Source organism: Macaca thibetana, chromosome 2, assembly GCF_024542745.1.
Source record: "Macaca thibetana thibetana isolate TM-01 chromosome 2, ASM2454274v1, whole genome shotgun sequence".
NCBI classification, from domain to species: domain Eukaryota; kingdom Metazoa; phylum Chordata; class Mammalia; order Primates; family Cercopithecidae; genus Macaca; species Macaca thibetana.
Window position 1 is genome coordinate 63,574,288 of NC_065579.1, and position 20,554 is coordinate 63,594,841.

General features: G+C 38.7%; 1 protein-coding gene across 5 annotated transcripts in view; it reads left to right on the plus strand.

Annotated features, from left to right (window-relative positions):
• Positions 1-20,554, plus strand: part of PPM1L (protein phosphatase, Mg2+/Mn2+ dependent 1L) — a 309,827-nt gene that overhangs the window by 170,712 nt on the left and 118,561 nt on the right. Inside the window, exons 2-3 of one of the 5 annotated variants that reach the window (XM_050779927.1) lie at positions 4,444-4,659; positions 5,369-5,560. The exons of 1 other annotated variant lie outside the window; for it this stretch is intronic. In XM_050779927.1, the coding sequence (XP_050635884.1) occupies positions 5,492-5,560 (69 nt within the window). In that variant the 5' untranslated portion in view covers positions 4,444-4,659; positions 5,369-5,491. Of the gene's footprint in view, positions 1-2,502; positions 4,660-4,695; positions 5,561-20,554 lie in introns of those variants that run through there. 3 more of the 5 variants (XM_050779924.1, XM_050779928.1, XM_050779925.1) reach the window with 3 other exon arrangements.

Sequence of the window (20,554 nt, forward strand, 5' to 3'; positions counted from 1 at the left end):
CCCAGTGCCCTCTCCCCTGCAACACTATATTGCCTTGGACTCCCAGGGCTTAAATGGGTCCTGGGAACATGGGCAGACGTCTGGTCCTGAGTCATCACTGTGGTCACCATGACCCCTTCTGTCCACTTTACCAAGTCTGAAATGGCACTTCACTCCTTGGGGGGTGGGGAGCTCTCAAAAGTGCCTCTCCACAGCTCTTGTCTCTGCAGGCAGGCTCCATAGTGTCAGCCAAGGGCGGGATGCTCTGAAGCCAGCCAGTGCCCACAGCCATTGTGGGTAGCCTGCTCAGAAGTCTGCCACCTCAGGGAGCTCTATGGCAATAAGGGCCAGGCTTCTAAGACTCTAGAGACCAACTGCACTCCCAGCCTACCCCTTCTCCTCCCCAGGCTTCCAATACCTCAACCCTGGAAGGAACCACCTGGAATTTCTAAATGGATAAAACCTGAAGACCACCAAAGCCTGTTTACTTTTCCTGCACATAAGAAGGACTTGATTTTTAGGAGTGCAGTATATGGTCTCCCATCTCCCAAGGATAGACGGTGTATTTCTTTGAGGCAGCTGAAACCCAGCAACTGCATTTATGCATTTAGTTTCTGTCTCTCTCTCTCTCTTTCTCTCTCTCTCTCACACACACACAAACAAACACACACAAACACACACACACACATTAAAGATCTAAGAATATTTGTTTTGGACAATCTCATTTAGCAGTAGAAGGGTGGTGATGAGGGAGCTTTATCTCAAAATGCTAATGATATAAAGTTATTTTACTCATCTCCTTGACTGTCTTCATGACAATAACATGATCCAATTGTGGTGTGAAATTTAGCATAACCAGGTTCCCTTGGCAGCTAAGAAGGTGTAGTTACTAGAAGGCCTGCATTATAAGATAGCCACACTGTGAGACAGCAGCACAGTAGTGACTATCTCACCATTTTCTTACATTTTTATTCAGTTTTCCAGGTATCAGAAATTTACAAAACCCTTTTCTCTTACTTTCCATCTTTTCCAAGGACATAGAAATCTGATGAGATTTCACCAGTCGAAACTCACTGAAACTCCTGAAATTTAAGTTAGGCAATTTCTGCTTTTCACTATGGTGTGTTCCTGTAAAGAGTAACAGAAAACAAAGACAGCAAAAAATTAGTAATCTTCCCTCCTGCATAACTGTAGAGCCTGCAGTTACCCCTTTTATTTTATTTTATTTTATTTTATTTTTATTTTTAATTATTTATTTTTTTTTTGAGACGGAGTCTCGCTCTGTCGCCCAGGGTGGAGTGCAATGGCGCGATCTCTGCTCACTGCAAGCTCCGCCTCCCGGGTTTACTCCTGCCTCAGCCTCCCGAGTAGCTGGGACTACAGGTGCCCGCCACCTCGCCCGGCTAATTTTTTGTATTTTTAGTAGAGATGGAGTTTCACCGTGTTAGCCAGGATGGTCTGGATCTCCTGATCTCATGATCCGCCCGCCTCGACCTCCCAAAGTGCTGGGATTACAGTCGTGAGCCACCGCACCCGGCTGCAGTTACCCTTTTAAATCACTAGATGACCTTCGGCATTAAGGCTAGCTGCGGGGACGGGGACGGCCAATCAGCAGGCTGAATATTAGGATGGTAAAGACACAGGCAGTGAGTGATATGCGACTTTTTATGTTATCCAGGGTGATTTTTGTATGTGACAAAAAGACTTTTAATAATGTTTAATTTTGATTTTAAAAACTGGCTTTTACTTTTTTAAAACTACTTTAGGCTTTTCAGTACAGCTTCCAACTCTAGTTTCTTCTTTTTTATGTATAAGTCAGACAGAAGTTAGTAATAATTTCAAAGGGCCTTTGAATAACGTTTAGTCTCATTTACAAAATTAATTAAACATTTAAACTGTCCTTATAAATTTAATATATGTGTTTATTTTTAAGAACTTAAATTGTCTTATTTAAAATGTCACTGGATAGTAAATAACTTCACATTTAATAAATCACATTTATAAATACAGTGATCCTCAAATTTTCTCAAATGTTCCAAATATATAAAATGTCAAAAATTAATAGATTCCTGAAAAATAATTATTTTATTCCTAAAAATCTTTATATACTTATACTTAACTTTCTAAACTTCTGCGGCATAAAAGATACAACCCCATTTGAGGAAGGCAGTTAAAAATTCAGTTAACTAAGATTACTTATGACCAGGGATTTCAGTTAGTATTAAGACCTAGAGTTGCAGAGACCCAGAGCACTTCGTCTCATCACTAAGGAAACTACCAAGTATCGAGTAATTCAGGGCATTTCTCAGTATACAAAGGTTACTAATGACCAGAAATTCCCATCTGGATGCTGATTAGATTCCTGCTGACGGCCGGGCGTGGTGGCTCACACCTGTAATTCCAGCACTTTGGGAGGCCAAGGCGGGCGTATCACAAGGTCAGGAGATCAAGACCATCCTGGCTAACACAGTGAAACCCCATCTCTACTAAAAATACAAAAAATTAGCCAGGTGTGGTGGTGGGCACCTGTAGTCCCAGCTACTTGGGAGGCTGAGGCAGGAGAAGGGCTTGAACCTGGGAGGCGGAGCTTGCAGTGAGCCAAGATCGCACCACTGCACTCCAGCCTGGGTGACAGAGCGAGACTCCAGCTCAAAAAAAAAAAAAAAAAAAAAAAAAAAAATATCCTGCTGACTAGATTGCAGGAGATCTGGATGATGCTAGTAGAACCCATTTTATAGTTACTTTCTCAGGGATTTCAAAACAGGCCCTGAGTCTTATATGTTCCTCTGTCCCTGGGTTTAGATTATTTATACATTACTAAGTCCCCCCAAGTACTCATATAATTCTCCATCACCCACCAGTTTCATCACTTATATCTTTTTGGTTCCCAAGTTGTACAAATGACTTATCTAAGTCTAAGGGCTTTTGAACTAGATGGCATCTTATATTCTTTCATATTCTCAGGACCATACAACTCTAACAGGTACTTACAATGAGATGGATTGAATTTGGATATCTCAGTATCTACTTTGAAGTCACTTGTCATGAAGTAATGGTTCCCAGAGCAGTAAAAAGTAAAAGGATTTATACACTTTTGATATTTGCAGATAAGCAAAATTATGTAATAAAACTTTTGTCTTTTTAAGGAACCATCTATATGTCAGGTAATGTGCTAGGCAGAAGAATACAATCATAGTTAACACAGACATGGATTCTCTTCTCATAAAGGGTATGATAAAGTGAAGCTGACCATATCCTAGTATTGAAATTTGGATAATAAAAGGGTAGGTACCTAAATATTGGACCTGATTTCTGCCAGCGAATAAACTACTAAAGGTACTAAATTCCCTCTTTTCTGGAGTGAAACTAATGCCTATTCAGCTGGAGTTGCTATAGAATTAACATGGAGATTATTACTAGTGATGTAGCTAGAACTTGTGGCAATTTACATTAAGAATGACCTCATGGAACAAAGAGAAAAAGTTCCATTTTAAGAGTAATTTATTTATTCCCTATTCACTGATGAAGTTTAGTTTTAAATGAAACTACTCTACCTTTTAGGATCTCACTATAGATATAGTAAAGCTTGATCACGAGACTTTGGGCAGCTCCTGCTGAAGCCTGTAAGGAAATTGGAATGAGTCACATGTTATAGAAACCAGTTCATCTGATTCTTGCCTTATTTCTATTTGAAGGTACTTTCTGAATTAATATTTTATCATTCTGAAGAGCTTCATAAAAACCATATGTGTTATTTCCTGATTCTTAAGAAAGGGCTTTAGAAGTTGTTCTAGTCACTCAAGATAACTTAGAAAATATGGCCTTATTTTAACAAGTTTTAGGCCATCGAATGGCATATGCAACTGGTTTCTTAAATGGACTCAACCCATGGCAACACTTGGGAAATAGCTGTATTCTTCTCTCACTACTGCTCTCAAATCACATCACATCAAAGAATATTGAAATGGTGTCCAGAATATTAAATAGAAAAGTAGTTAACCATAAGAAAATACCAGTTTCCTCTTCAGTCATCCCTTGCTTTTAAATGAGTTGGGAGGCTGAGTTGGAAATTCAGACATTGTAGGATGCTACTGCATTTGATATGCCCCAAGAACTATTCTCTGATGGGCAAAATAGTATTTTCAGTAGAGCATGTGGCGGTGCATTTGAAGCCTCAAAAGTAATAAAGTCTCAGGACAGTCCTCTCCTTGGGCTCTGGGACTCCTGATACCTTCACAAGATGCTTTTTATTTTTATTCTCCGGGGAAGCAGATGGAATGAACAACTTCTGTCTATTATCTGCTCTTTTTAGGCAAGTTAAACCATCATCTGTGTGCCCCCTTTTGAGAAGATGAGCTAATTTAGCAAAAACAAACAACAAACAAACAAAAACAGTGTAACAAATGTCCTGTTAAACGTCTGTTTTCATTAGAAATTATATTCACTTGTTTCTGTTTGTTTTAGAACAGAAGTAAATGATGAAAGTGGATGTGATTGGATGTTGCCATTGAGCCACAATTTCTGCCCTGGGGAAACAATTATCCTCTTTGGAACTGTCAATCAGTTGCTCCCACAGAGCTTGGTTATGGGCTATGAGCAAAACCCAGCTATACCAGCTTGAAGCCTAGAAATTTTGGATACATTGAAGAATCCAATCTTCTGCAAAGGGTCGGAAGCAGTGTGAGTAATAGTTAAATATTGTATTGGACAGGGACATTAAAAACTTTTGGCTGTTCTCTCTCTCTTTATCTGAAACTTCCAGAATCAAAAGATCTAGCCAAGAAAGGAAATTGTTCCTAATTTTGATATGTTCTGTAATAAGAAGAAATAATCAAGTCTAGCTAGCCAAATCTAGCCTAATAATCAATGGGGCAACTTCTAAATGTGGAAGTCAGTGCCTACCTACCATTGTTCTCTAGTACAAAACAAAATAGTTTAGTAAGTCATTTAGCTTAGGTGTTAGAAAAATGCAGCATCTTTAGTATAGTTGGTGCCTGAAAAACATTTGCTATTCCAAGGCTTGATAGAGATACCGGCATATGCCTTCCTCAATCTCAATGTAGTATATAGTACCTCATGGCCTATCAAAGAGAAAAATCTCCAGAGTAAAGGGAACACTTGTAAAATAGGGTATTTTTCTCCATATAGGACACAGATAGGTCAGTTATGGTGCTTTTGCAAAGTGAACCTGAAATTACAAGCTAAATTCTGACGTTAATAATAGGAAACAATTCACATTTAGATTTTCTTTCTGGTATGTTGTCCTTTTGTCAGCTCTTTACTGAAATAAAACCTCATTGTAGACATGCTAGAAGTTCATTTTTTGCCTAGCTTAGCAAAAGTATGTAAAACGACTATTCTCTCCTATTTGTTTTATATTCCCTTTCAGAATAAACTGCATCTGCCCAAATTCAAGTTGTAAAAAGCAGAAAATCAAGAAGCTATTCCTAATCATTGAAATCAGCTTCTAGAATTATAAATATGGAAACTGCTTGTTATTATCAAACAAGAAATGGTCATGACCATTTACAACAGCCGCTGCTCTACAACTCTGATTTACCAGTCACTAAAACCCCTATTTGTAAGTGTCACATTTATATGCGCAGAATTGAACTTCTCATTCCAGTTTATACTGCCAGTGAGTTTTGGAAATGGGAATCATGAATTTTTTGAGAAGTTTTTTTATTTATTTAGCGTGGTATCTTACAGCGTAAATGGTAAATAGATGGAAATAAAATGTAGTTTTACTTTAAATTAGCCATTTAGGTGATCAAAACATCAATTCAATTGAGTTTGGCATATTGTTCTAATGTGATTATTATTAACAGAATTTATAGTCTTGGATTTTTACACTAGTTGTAAAGTGTTTAGTGAGTCCTTGTGTTCTCAGGAGGCTGTTTTACTATAAACTAACCTGCCATTACTGGAAGTAGAAGACCAACTCTTAATTCATTATCTCAACAAATCATAACAAGGATGAAAATAACTCTACCATATGTTTTGAGAAGACCTTATGGTTTAATTATACCTATTATCTCATGTATAAGAGATACATGAGATCTTCAGATGAAATTAGTGATGTAAGTAAGAAGGAAGGAAGAAAATGAAGGAGGAGGAGGAAAATGAAGTCTAAAGAGTAAGTGGCTGGTCCAGAGCTGAACAACTAGTTTGGGGTAGGGCCAGAGAAAGGACAGAAACCCCATCTTTCTAGTTCTACTCATTGCAGTCTTACAGGGTGCTGACACTCTTTAAAGGATCTTCTTGAATGAGGTGATGGTGGTGGATATTCTAGCTGTAATACAAGCTAATCTCATAGCCACAAACCTCTGGATTCAGAATTCTAGCACCAAGGAGTACTACTGATAGAAGGAGAAGAGGCAGCATTGAGGGCAGCTGAATGAGAGAGATGGGTCTTGTATCTAGGAACTTTGAGGCAGGGTCCTAGCAGAGGGTCTCCTTCAGGAACCTATGTTACAGCCCAAAAGCCTGGTTGTATACCTACCTGCCCCTTTGCCCCTTTCCTCTAGCGTCTTTTTCTCTGTGGATTCATAATGTAATTCAATTGAAACCTTTCTTTCTGGAGGGCTTCAGCAGCGGCCTCTCTTAATGATTTCTGAGCCATAATAGGTTGTCCCATGCATTTTGATGCTTGATTAGAATTTTAGAATGTGGGAACTGCAGTTTACAGACCATCTAGCTAGGTCCTTGTTTGAAAATGAATGCAGTGAGAAGACTGCTATGTTTGATATGAAAGCTGATAAATAGTAAACCTGGAACCAGAACCCTTAATTCAGATCTCTTTCCACTGCATGATTGCTCTTTTGTTTCATTTCGATAAGGCAGTCTGCACACCAAGAGTGTAAGCTTTTTAAAACCAAGGACTTCTTAGAACTTTCCCGCTTAATGGCTACCCCATGCTGAATATGTTCTAGGGTAACAAAAGTGTACATTGAATTGACTTTGGAGCAAAAGAATCTGCTGGCTGTGCTGACTATGGCTTCCTCTGATTAAGTAGGGGGATGTTTGTTTCAATGTGAGAAATTCCTTTTCTGAGCTCTGCTATGAATATGCTATGCCAGTGGTGGCTGTGGGTGGTGGGTACAAAGTCAAGATACTAAGCCACAGGACTGCATTCTGACCTAGAATAGATGGTCGTTATGACAGCATTCTCCTGAGCTCTCCTGACTTGCTTTGGTTATTGGATATGTAAAACATTCATTGATAAAGGAACTTCCTTAAGAGGCAAGGCACTTGTGCTTGTTTTATTTCAAGTATATTCCAAGGAGCTTGTTTAGTCCTGTAAATAATCATTGATACTCAATGCCTCACAGCATATATTATTTCTGTTTTGCAGATGAATCAAGAAAGTCAGACTTGTTGGGTTTTCTACCTAAGGCAAATGTGTTAGTATTGTATAAATAGATGCTCTGAAAGACAGTGGGATAGGGGGCCTTTTTCTTCACCTTTACCTTTGCCAGATGTATGTACAAGGAACATCCCACGACTTAAAGATTGAAAACTCTAACCTGTGTGACGTTAATACACCAACATCAACAAAGGCCCAGAATCAAAGCTGGGCTGTGTTATCTTTTCTAACCAGAAGCTCTCTCAGAAAAGTACAGCTGGAAAAGCAAAGTAATTTCCAGTTGTGTCTTTGAAGTTGTCTGGTGTGATATGATGGATGTTTAATACATGGTATGGATATTTTTAAAATAGGGAGCAATCATAAAATGATAACATAGAGGAACTTTTGAACAACAACATTTAAGGTCTAAAAGAAAAACCCTACAGAGCATTTTTTTCTTCCTTTACTTTATAGCTGTGTCTGTAGTCTGATGCTGATGAATTTTCTTTTTAAACTAGTGGTTTATACTCATTGGTAGTGAAACTGTTACATATTATATGATTTTTGTACCATGAAAAATTTCTCAGTTTCATGAGATCTATCATTTCCCTGTGTGTGTGTGTGTGTGTGTGTGTGTGTGTGTGTGTATGAATTTATTGTACTAATTTTTTCCATTTTTGGTCAGACAGTTGCTATGTGGTTTAGTGGCTTTGTTTAGTATTAAGTCTCCTAGATGAGCAATACAGCAAGAGAAGAGTGTCAGTGACACATAGTGTGTAGTAGGTACCCAGTAAATGTGTATCGAATGAATTAATTAGGGAATGAATGACTCCAGATCATAACACAAAGCCTGGACTAAACCAATTAGTGACCTATCTTAGAATGTTAGAGTTAAGTTACATTAGAAGTCACTTAATCTAGTTTCCTGTTGGGAGATATCAAATGAAATAGATCTATTTGCTCTAGAAAATATTTTAAAGGAGAGATTTAGAGTATTGGAAAGGATACCAGATTTAGTTAGATGATCTGGGTTCCATAGGCAGCTAAACTCTTGCTTTTTTGTATGACCTTGGATATGTTCCTTAGTTTTTCCCTTGTAAAGTATGGATAAAATGAGATAATGGATGTAAAATTGTGGGGTTCAAGTATTTAATCTACCTAGCACCCTTCTTGACTTCTAGCAACAGACTACACACCCATCCTGACCGCAGAGCATATGGCCTGGTACCTCACCTTATCTGAACACAGTTCAGGAGGTGGGAACATGATTGAAACAGGGCCAACTAGAGTATTCCTGTGGGATTCTTCAAGGCTATCCTGACAAGCCTTTTTCTCTAGTATGGTATTGCTGTAAGGATCAGTGTTTGGAGCTACTGGTAGCAAATTGCTACCTTCTGACTCCCTCTGTTGGAGAGAATATTATAGCATACAAAGAGTATCAGTGCTATGTTTGAATGTTTATGTACCTGCCAAAGTTTCAGTTTGTGTTGAAACTTAATCCCCAATGCACAGTATTATGAGGTAGGGCCTTTAGGAGGTGATTAAGTCACCAGGGCAGAGCCCTCAAGAATGGGACTAGTGACCTTATAAGAAGGCTAGAGGGAACTAGCTAGGTCCTTTTGTCCCTCTTTCTCTCCTACCACGCGAGGACACCTGGACGGTATCATCTATGAGAACAGGCCTTCGCCAGAGACTGATCTTGGGCCTCCCAGTTTCCAGAACTATGAGAAAATAAATTTGCTTTATAAAATGCCCACTCTGTCGTATTTTGTTATAGCAGCACAAATTGATGAAGACAAACAGATCTAAGGCAGAGATGCAAGGCAGATGGGGTCTAAGTTTCTGATTTAGTTCTTCTTTGAGGCAAACCTAACTCCTATGTTTACAGCAGTTTTTTGTTTTGTTTTGTTTTTAGTCTCAAAATTCCCTTTTAGGGGTTAAGGTAGCTTGTGAGGTTTCTATGATTCGCTGACTGAAAGATTTTCAACTCATCTAGTAACCAGTGAACTGAAGAAGACAGGATTCATGGGGTCTAACCAGAAAGCATCTTTATTTTGTTTCCTATTTTCCAATTAGAGTGTATTCAGTAGAGGAAGCTCCTCCCTACCCCAGAATGAAAACTTGGGTGGCCCTATGATTTTCCTCTTAATTTAAAGTAATATACTTCATTACAGTGACTTTTAGTTGGAAATTATCAGAGTAGAATGGCCAATTCCATGAGGTAATCAAAACTTCAAAGTTGATTTGAGTTAAATTTCCCAGTTTCCCTTTCCCAGGTAGTTCCTTTGACAGTTAGAAACTCTGTCTACCTTAAGTTTCTACTTGATAGTTCCTGATCCTGCCAGGGCCTAAGCTGGAAAAGGAAGGAAAAGAGGGAGAGGAAAAGAGAGGGGGCAGGATAGTGCTTACTTGGCTGATAGTGACACATGGCTTCATGCTTCAGTGCCTGGTAAGTGTTTAAAGCTCACTCTTTCTGCTGGTCACTGTGAGTTTCTGCCATGCCTACCCTCTTCATTTTATTTACTTGTAGTGTAGTCAGTGCATTTTCCCCACATCCTGGTTTTCAGCAATCTGTTCCATAAATGTTCCATTGTGAGATTCCTTTCACTGCTCCAGGCAGTCCTCTGGCAGGATCTAAGTGGCTTCAGGCCAGCTCTCCCCCTTGTGGCTCGCATCTGTCCACAGGGAGCACTCGTGATCCTGGACAGACAAGCACTGGGAGTGCAGGCCAGTCTACCACAGTCCCCGCCACCTTCCCACCTCTCCTTCAGCTTCTGCTCTTCTAGCTTTTCCAGGCAGGAGTCACACATATATCCCCTCCTAACTGTAGGGGCACATGCCAGGCTTCCTGAACAGCCCTTTTGAAGCCCCTCTCTCCTGACTTGCCCACATCACCATCACTCATTCCTCTTTGTTACATGTGAGAAGGGGGACACTGTGCTCCCAAGAAACCTTCCTTAGAAACTCTCCCTTAATTTCCATACTTTTGACTCTTTTATTTTGAATGTGGATTAGGGCTTTTTAGAACCACAAAACAGGTTGCAAAATGTTTCTTTTACAAATGTACACGTGGGCCGGGAACGTCAGAGTGGAATTTCATGAACATATCTTGGTATCTGTGTTGAAATTTCTAATTTAGCAGTCCCTTAAAAAAAAAAAAAAAGTGTTTTGTAAACTGTGAAGTGCTACACAAATGTAGGGAATTAACTCCCTTTGCCCTAAAGACATGCAAGAACTGAATGAGACAAAAGAGAGAATAAAATGTGTTTATACTTCTTGAAGAAGAACACATTTGCAAGAGATTTATGGGGGCTAGCCTGAGTGACTTGTTTTTGTATCTAGTTAGTTCATACTGTATTACTTAGTTGAGGTAGTATTGTTCATAATACACAGCTTCCAATTTGTGCTGCTTGTAACCGAATTCAGGTTTAGCTGCTCCCTACCTGAAAAACCAAACACATGAGAGGTGAGATGTGGTGAAAGGAAGGCAGTTTTATTCAAATGCCAACAGAGGACATGACCAGGCTGAAGCCTCAAAGGAACCATCTCAAAATTTTAGGTGGAGCGAAGGAAGAAAGCTTGGTATGGGAAACATGAGGGAGCAGTGCATGCTGCAGGTCTGTATGTCACTTTCTGATGGCCGCCTTCAGTTCTTATACACCTGGAGTGTGAGCTGGTGTCATTTTGGTTGTGGCTGGGTTGTAGATTCACTGCCTTGAGGTAATCTCTAAGTGGGGGAGAATTCCATACCTAAGTCTTCATGCCGGGTTCATTTTAAGATTAGCCCATGAATTTCTAAGCAAGCATATGGTTAGATAAGTGCAGAGTGCCAGGGAGTGGGAAAGAGAGGGAAACAGTGAATTTTAAGGTACATTTTAAGGCTATAGTTTAAGACAAGGGGAAAAGAAGTTTTAAAATGCATTTCTAAGCTAAGAGGTTCAGTTACATGCTCTTCTAACTGAATGTATAAATGACACTAATTAAGACAGTAAGGGACAAACATTTGAAATAAAAAATAAGAGTTGCTCAGGCAGCCAGTATTTCTCTGCCTTTTGGTTTAGGCAGCCTGAAGTTTGTACAGACACTTAACATGTCCACATACTCAGTGTAGGTTTTTGTGGTTATGGTATTTTGCCTATGTGCACAAGCTGATTGACCATCCCGTACCACACCAGAAAAGTACTTTCTTCACTCAAAGGTTGGAGAAATTGCCAGAGAACAGGAGAGATCAAATGGGAAGCTGCACCCATCACCTGGAATCCACAGGTCCTCATTTATCCATTTAGTTCATTCAGCAATTATTTACTGAACACCTACTATTTTCCCAAGGCACTATGCTAGCCAGTAGGTCTATAGTGGTGAAATAGACAGAGTTAGCTATCTAATGGGGGAAACAGGACATCACACATTTTCATGCCCAATTATAAATTGTGCTAAGTGGCAAGAAGAAAAAGAAAAGGATGGGAGAACAGCAGGGATCTCCTAACTTAGTTTGGTATGTATGGGGAAGGCAATCTTGGCGGAGGAGACATAAAGGGTGGGTCTCACTATTTGTCCATGTTTTCAGTTCACATGTTCCTAGTTAAAATTAAATACCAGTAGTCAGTATCTAAATATCCTTAGGTTAGGACATAGTATTTTCCAGGGTTATGATGCAAACCTATTCTTCCAAAATGTTTTCTTCTTCAGATGGTGCTTGATACTTTTCTTAAGTAGAGCTAAGAATTTGTTTTAAAAAGGCTACTTTGAGAAACATCAGTGTTTATTGGAATATAAATTTGTGTATAATACTTTCTCTATGTAGTCAGTTCTGCCTTCTCAGAGCTTTTTTTTTTATGCCAAACTTGAAGAACTCTTGCAGAGGAGTCATTCTTTTGTTTTTTTGCTCTTTCTCATACTTTATAGTCAGTTCTTCCACTTATTTTATTTCAAAGCAGGGATCCAAGGGAAGGAGGGGTGAGGAAAACCTTTTTCACTATGTATGTTTTCTCAAAAAAAAAAAATTTACGTAAGGTTTTCTTCAGGAAAGTAAGAAAGTGAATATGGTTTTGAGCATATTATGAACACAGAGCAATTTCACTTGACTGAAATAAGATGGATTGAAAAAAGCCTGTATTTCCACTCCTATATAGTATCTGCTTAAAGTATGGGCTACAGTGAATGCTTGACTCCTCTTCAAGCTATCAGAAGTTTTATTTTGATAGAAATTATTTCCCAAATGCTGCATGACATAGGAGACATAGTGCTGGACAGTGCATTAAGAAACTTTGCTTCTGACTTATATTTTGTTCCCTGTAGTCTTGGGTAAGTTGTTTAGTTGCTGTATGCCTCAGTTTCCTTAGCTACAAGGTGAGGGTGGTGATAATACCTGCCTCACTGCTTCTCAGAATTGTTGGGGAAATACATGAAGTAATCTTATAGGATGAAGACTCCTTTAAATGATCAAAATCTTCACATTTGATAACTGATTATTATTGCCATTTGTCTGTTTCTGAGTATGATATTCATGGCTGATCTTAGTCTCTCAAGTCATTTTCCCCAAGTTTACTTACCCTTAGACCAAGATTCATGGCATCTTACCTGTGTGTCTAGCTGGAAAAATGTTATATGACATGGGTACCACTAATGCAGATATTCCAGGAGGTCATGTATATTAGAAAAATGTGTCTTTTGAAATAGAAGAGAACTGAATTTGAATTTCAGCCTCATCATTCACTGCTGAACGACCTGGGGAATTTAATCTTTTTGTGCTTCAGTTTTCTCATCTGTGAAATGGCTGTGAGAATTAAATGATAAACACTATGAAAATGCTTAACACACTGCCAGGTGTTATCGTAGGCTTTTAGTATATGCTAGTTCTCTTTGCTTTTAAAACAAGCAGAATGGAACCCATTACTTGCAACACAGGTTATTTTCTTTATAAGAGATCCATAAAGGGAGTATGATTAACACAAACTTAGTTTATATTCACATTTCGCTGTAGTTGAGAAAGTGAGGCACATCTGTACTTGTTTTCTAATAAAATCATAATTTCTTAGATAAAATTGCCTTGTATTATATGCAATTTTTAGAGAACTGAGTATTAGCTGTTTGTTGATAGAAATAGCACAGAAAACAATTTTTATTTTAATTTGAAATGCTATATTTTGAGTGAATGATTTTTTTGTTATTTATGTAGGACTTATATCTACCTATTCCTAGAAAAGTTTTTGAATTGTTCACAAAATTAAGCCCAATGGAAAACAAGGCAATTAAAAATGAAATTGAAACAAAAATAAGGTAAGCATAAAGGTATCTTCAGACACCTGATGATAAGTGGTATAAAATGGAAGAACAAGAGCTCTTCTTGTTTATTGCATTTCTTGTTGTTCCATCATCATTTTTCATTATCCCTCTTTGAGCATCCCCCACCTCCCTCTCTTCCTTGCCTCCTCATTGTTTGGAGGAATGGGAGACATGGGAGCTAGGGAAGTTGGTGGGTAATGAGCCACAGCTGACCAAGAATTTGCAGCATGCAAATAGAAAGCATACATTCTTTTTGTTGCTTTGACTTTTTTTTTTTTTTAAATTCACAGCTTCAAATATTGCATCTGCAAATATATTGTCTCTTGCCTGGGGTATAACCTTTCTTCCTGTCTTTATTTGAAATGTTTCTGAGCCAGGAATCGTGGAATGAATGACTCAGACAATCTGATTACATGAAAAAAGATTTTGATACATAGCTTTCTATTTGTGAATTTAAAATGACTGAATTTGTCTTTAATAAAAGTGCCTCTTGAGAAATGTGTTTAATGGAGGTTTATGCTGTTATGGATATTTCAACCTAATAGTGTAATTACCATATGTCATTAATCCTATTTCTACAGGGAATTTGTCCCCTTTTTTTCTTTTAAAGCTAGAGAGTAACAAAAGCAAATGTTTTTAACTTTTGCACATTATTCATTTTAGATGTAAGTTGACAAGTTGAAGGTATGAAAATGAGAAATCTGGATGATCAATTTTTTAAAAAGTGGCAACCATTAAGCTATGTTCAAAAAAAATGCCTCATGGCATCCCCCTCCTGTGTTGATATTAGTGTAAAACACTTCCTGCTGAATCTTTTATTTTTAGCTTTTGATTTTCTGTGCTCCCCACCCCAAATACTTTTTTGGTAGGCCTCCTGCTGTGACAAAGTCAAATAACTGGAAATGAGGGAAGGTTAATATTTAAGTGGTGAATTTAAGAGATTACACATTCAGTGTTTGCTTGCTCACTCTTCTGAGAGAAAGAGGTGGTGTTACCTCTTGCTTTTTTCTCTTCTCTTCTTTCCATTATTCCCATCCAACATTATGTTATTATGAAAGTAATATATATTCATTGTAGAAATCCTTAAAAATACAGAAAACTTAAAGAAGTTAAAAAATGCCTCATGTAATTCCTTCACTCCAAAAGAACAACTAATGCTAGAGGTTCTGTAATGATACACATCCTTATTTTATGCGTATATGGATTCACGCTATAGGACAGCTTGGTGAACTTTTTTTTCCAGTTACCAATATACTATAAATATTTTACACCATTGGCCAGGTGCAATGGCTCACACCTGTAATCCCAGCACTTTGGGAGGCTGAAGTGGGTGGATCACTTGAGCCTCGGAGTTTGAGACACGCCTGGGCAATGTGGTGAAACCGTGTCTCCACAAAAAGTACAAAATGAGCTGGGCATGGTGGTGCTTGCCTGTAGTCCCAGCTACTTGGGAGGCTGAGTCAAGAGGCCCACTTGAGCCCAGGAGGTGGGGGTTGCAGTGAACTGAGATCGTGCCATCACACTCCAGCCTGGGTGACAGAGTGATACTCTGTCTCCAAAAAAAAAAAAAAAATCCCATCATTAAATCATGTTTCAATGGCTGTGTGATGTTTTCTCTACAATATAAATGTATCTAGATATGGACAAAACATAGTTACCTGAAAACAAAAGCCTTTAAGTCCCAAACCCTGAAGGTAAGTCACAAATCATATAACCCTGGCATGAGTGAAGACCTGTGTGTTACTAAGCAGAGACTGAGCTGCTTGGGACCATCCAGAGAGTTTGTAGAACCAAATATGTAGTCGTCAGGGACTGCTCAACTCCTTTTGATTATAAATAATAACTCCTTTAACTTTATATTGGCAATCCTTTAATTCTTTCATCCTGAAGATGTAGTTTAGATTCTGATCTGTTGCTCTTATCTCCACTCCAACCTAATCTTATTTAAAGAATGGTATAATTTACAACAGTCAGGGTAACCTTTCTGGAAGGGAGGAGGCTAAGAGAGTGACTGGGTACGTACATCTGTATGTGTATATAAATGCCCCCTTCTTGTTTGGTTTAGCATAGTCAAAAAAGTAGTGATCCGTCAGATAGAGTTTGCTGGGCCAGAAATACTGCAGTGCAGCAGAGACCTTGGAAAATGTGAGATAGCATATGCTTAAGCAATACTGCACTAGTGTTGCATAAATGGTGGAGGCTGCGGCTCCCCTGTTTGTTTTTCCCAGTAGACTTGTCCTGGGACCTGAAGCTATGCAACCTGAAAGGAGAAGCTTCAGTGATGGAGTCCTAATTGTACCAAATCAAAGTTCATTGAATCAGCCAGGTCATTAACTCGTTGATATTTAATTACTAGCTGCTTCACTGCTGGAAAATGTCATCAAGCCATTGTACTAAATCTGCTTTAAAGAATGCATTTTCCTTTTTGAATGGTTCATGTTTTGTTGTCTTGTAGAAAAATCAGAAAAACATCTTGACAATCCAGTAAAGCTGGCAGTCCCACCTGCTGTGTCCTCAGCCACCATTGGTCTCTCAAGCCTGCATCTGACTGTGGGCAGGCCCTGCAGAAGAAACACATCTGAAGATTGCCAATAAACTAAGACTCACCTGGGTCAAGGGTGTGGCAGAGCTTTGAAGTGGGTCCTTAATCTAGATGTTTCATCTGTTTGAGTCTCTCCCACCTCTTCTATTATAATTATAAGAGTTATATGGGGGAACCTGGGGAGATTTTTTTTCCCTCAGGCTGGAGTGCGGTGGCACAATCTCGACTCACTGCAACCTCCGCCTTCCGGGTTCAAGCTATTCTCCTGTCTCAGCCTCCTGAGTAGTTGGGATTACAGGTGCACACAACCACGCCCGGCTAATATTTTTTGTATTTTTAGTGGAGATGGGGTTTCACCATGTTGGCCAGGCTGGTCTCAAACTCCTAACCTCATGATCCGCCCACCTCGGCCTCCCAAAGTGCTGGGATTACAGGTGTGAGCCACTGTGCCTGGCCAGGAGACTTTTAAAACAAATTTCTTGACATTTTAATGGTCCAAGATTCATTCAACTGTAGGTATCAATCTAATGATGTGAAGAATATATGCACCAGCTTCTCTAAAACAGCTGTAAGTGAATAGAGTTTCTTGGATGTTTAGTATTCCCAAGAGTGTATTTTGAAATATGGTTTCAGAATCAACAAAATTGTTTCTTAACATACTCTTTTGCTTGTGTAATTATGCCAGTTAGTTAATGGCAGAAACATTATAGTGGAAAACAGCCTTAAATATGAAGTATTTAAAGTAGTTGTGAGATTTTGTTTCCAAAATGGACTTAATAAATCCTACCTGATATTATATTTCCTTTTTAGGAGAGTTTAATCCATTTGTCATCATTATAATTATCTTATTGGTCCTGACTTTTTAAATTACTTTCTTATGGTTTATCATGTCACACAGGTGGAGCCTCATATGTATTGATAGTTATGCAATGTTTGGTAGAATAATTCTAAAGTAGAATGAATTTCACTTGAAAAAACCAATCTAGTGTGAATTTTGTTAGGCCAAGTGGGTTTCTTTCCCCTCTTGATTTTAGTTTAATTGACAGAATACATCTGTGGTCTTAGCTTAGTGCCTGGCCTGCAGTATATGCTCAATCACTGTCAGCACTTGTGAACATTTTTATTATATTCACTAAAATATTTCAGCTCATTTGTTTTTTACCTCTACGTAGTAGCTGGTTGCTTTTGATTGAAATAATGAAATCTCTCAGTATTTGTATTTACATAGTCTTACACAATTAAAAGAAAAGTGAACTCTGTGAATATATTTTAATAAAATATGTTTCCCAGGAGCTAGTTAAATAATTTAAATTCACTTAATAGTCATCTCAGAATTATAACTTTTCTCATTTATCATCTGTTTTATTTAATGATGAAAGAATACAAAACCATGTAAGAGAAATATTTGACCCAATCAGAATAAAATGGCTATTGTCTGCTTAAAGCATTTCAACGCTTTATACTATTTTTAAAAGTCCATATTAATCAAGGTCCCAAATGTTTTATGCCCTCAAAGCACAATGAATTAACGTGAAGAGTCACTCAATGGTAGGAACTGTTGTGCCTCAAGTTCAGGATACTTTCTAAGTGTATGTGTTTTAATATTTTTATTATTGTTCAGTATTATTTTTTGCTGGTATGATCTACATAAAATTAAGAGAGTGTGGTTTAAGTTTGATGATACTTAAATTTATTTTAAAAGACTGACCTCAAGAATGCTTGTCCTAAAATATTAAGTGTTTTTACATTCTTGATAGGAAGTTCAAGTATTTTTCCTGCTTCATCCTTATATCATTACTTCTTATTATCACCACAATCTTATAATGTTGAAAATCAGTCACACTTGGTCTCATTTTTGCTGCCTTAGTTAATGCTCAGCAAGAGAATTGCTATTATTTAATAAATAGATTTGTTCATTGTCACTACTGTGACAGCAGGAATTTGAAGCCATCTGATTTCTTAGCTGGTTCTGTTAATTCAATAATGGTGTCATACGGCCGATTGATGGCTGCTAAGTCACCAAAGCTAATGTGGAGGTGTTGGAGAAACTTCTGTTTCAATGATACATGAAAATACGAGCATATCTGTAACCTTCTGGTTAATTAATATGCCTTCTTTCCTTTAGGTTTATGCAGTTTAACTTTGCGAGATTACCACTTAATATGATGGCTGCGAAATAGATAGTCATATTAGGAGCCTGTGAACTATTATCTTTACTCTGCTATTAGTCTGTCAATATTATGGTTAATTCTCAGGATTTCCAGATTATATAGGCTTTGCAGATTCTTTGTAGCCTGCCTTAAATTACTCATTAACACCTCAGAAGTAGGGTAGTATGGTAGAGGGAAATAAATAACTAAAATATATGGAATAAAATTTAAGACATAAAGTGATTTTGAAGATCTTCTAATCCAATCCCTTCAGCCCACTCCCCGGTTTTACAGGTAAGGGGACTGACAGCCAGTGAGGTTAAGGAATGCATACAAGAGCACACATTCACAGAGTTGGTTGATTGCTGTGTGACTGGGAACCCAGATTTCCTAGTCTTGTTCAGGACTCCTTCCAGAAGCTGGAATAACAGAACTTTATTGCCCTGCATTTTACTATGGAACAGAATGAATTGTCCAAAAACAGCATGCCTTACCCACTTCTAAAGACTTTTGAAGCCGGTGAGTTGTGGAGCACAGTTGTTATTAGAGCAGCTCCAAGGCAAGAACCCAAGGACAGAGCAATGGCAGGGCTCTGAAAAATAGGTATAGAAATAAAGGTTTGAGAGTATAATGAGGAATAAATAAGATAATGCATTTAAGCACTTAGCGTAGTGTTCAACATATAGACAGTTTTCAATAAATATCAGCTATTGCTATTTATCATAGAATTAAAATTCTTAAGTATCCTTACATAGTTGCAGCCTGCTGTTACTTCTGGTCTTCCACCATTTCCTTTCCCTTTCCCTTCCCCTCCAAACACACATACATACTCTTACCTCCAGCTCTATAACTCTGCAGCTCTGTAACCCAATTCTAAACCCCAAATATCCATGTTTTTCATGCCTTTATGTTTTTATATGGAATGTATTCTCTGCCTGGATTGCTACCCAGCCCATTCTGCTCAGCAACTCCTTACATCCCTCAAAATTTGGCTCACATGTCCCTTTGGACATGATATGATATGGTTTGGCTGTGTCCCCACCCAAATCTCAACTTGAGTTGTATCTCCCAGAATTCCCACGTGTTGTGGGAGGGCCCCAGGGAGAGATAATTGAATCATGGGGCCCCGTCTTTCTCATGCTATTCTCATGATAAAGAGTAAGTCACATGAGATTGGGTGGGTTTATCAGGGGTTTCTACTTTTACTTTTTCCTCATTTTTCTCTTGCTGCCAGCATGTAAGAAGTGCCTTTCACCTCCCACCATGATTCTGAGGCCTCCACAGCCATGTTGGAACTGGAAATCCAATTAAACTTTACTCTTTTTCTTCCCAGTCTCAGGTATGTTTTTATCAGCAGCAATGAAAACGGACTAATACAGTAAATTGGAATCAGTAGAGTGGGGTGTTGCTGAAAAGGTACCTGAAAATGTGGAAGTGACTTTGGAACCGAGTAACAGGCACAGGTTGGAACAGTTTGGAAGGCTCAGAAGAAGACAGGAAAACGTGGGAAAGCTTGGAACCTCCTCGAGACTTGTTGAATGGCTTTGACAAAAATGCTGATAGTGATATGAACAATAAGGTACAGGATGAGGTGGTCTCAGATGGAGATGAGGAACTTGCTGGGAACTGGAGCAAAGGTGACTCTTGTTATGTTTTAGCAAAGAGACTGGTGGCATTTTGCCCCCTCCCTAGAGATTTGTGGAACTTTAAACTTGAAAAAGATGATTTAGGGTATCTGGTGGAAGAAATTTCTAAGCAGGAAAGCATTCAAGAGTTGACTTGGGTACTGTTAAAGGCATTCAGTTTTATAAGGGAAGCAGAGCATAACTATTTGGAAAATTTGTAGCCTGACTATGCAATAGAAAAGAAAAACCCATTTTCTGGGGAGAAAGTCAAGCCAGCTGCAGAAATTTGCATAAGTAGCAAGGACCCTAATGTTAATCCCCAAGACCATGGGGAAAATATCTCTAGACCATGTCAGAGATCTTCATGGCAGCCCCTCCCATCACAGGCCTCAAGTCCCAGGAGGAAAAAGTGGTTTTGTGGGCTGGGCACAGGGTCCCTGTGCTGTGTGCAGCCTAGGGACTTGGTGCCTTGTGTCCCAGCCGCTCCAGCCTTGGCTGAAAGGGGCTGATGTACAGCTCAGGCTATGGCTTCGGAGGGTGGAAGCCCCAAGCCTTGGCGGCTTTCACGTGGTGTTGAGCCTGTGGGTGCACAGAAGTCAAGGATTGAGGTTTGGGAATCTCTGCGTAG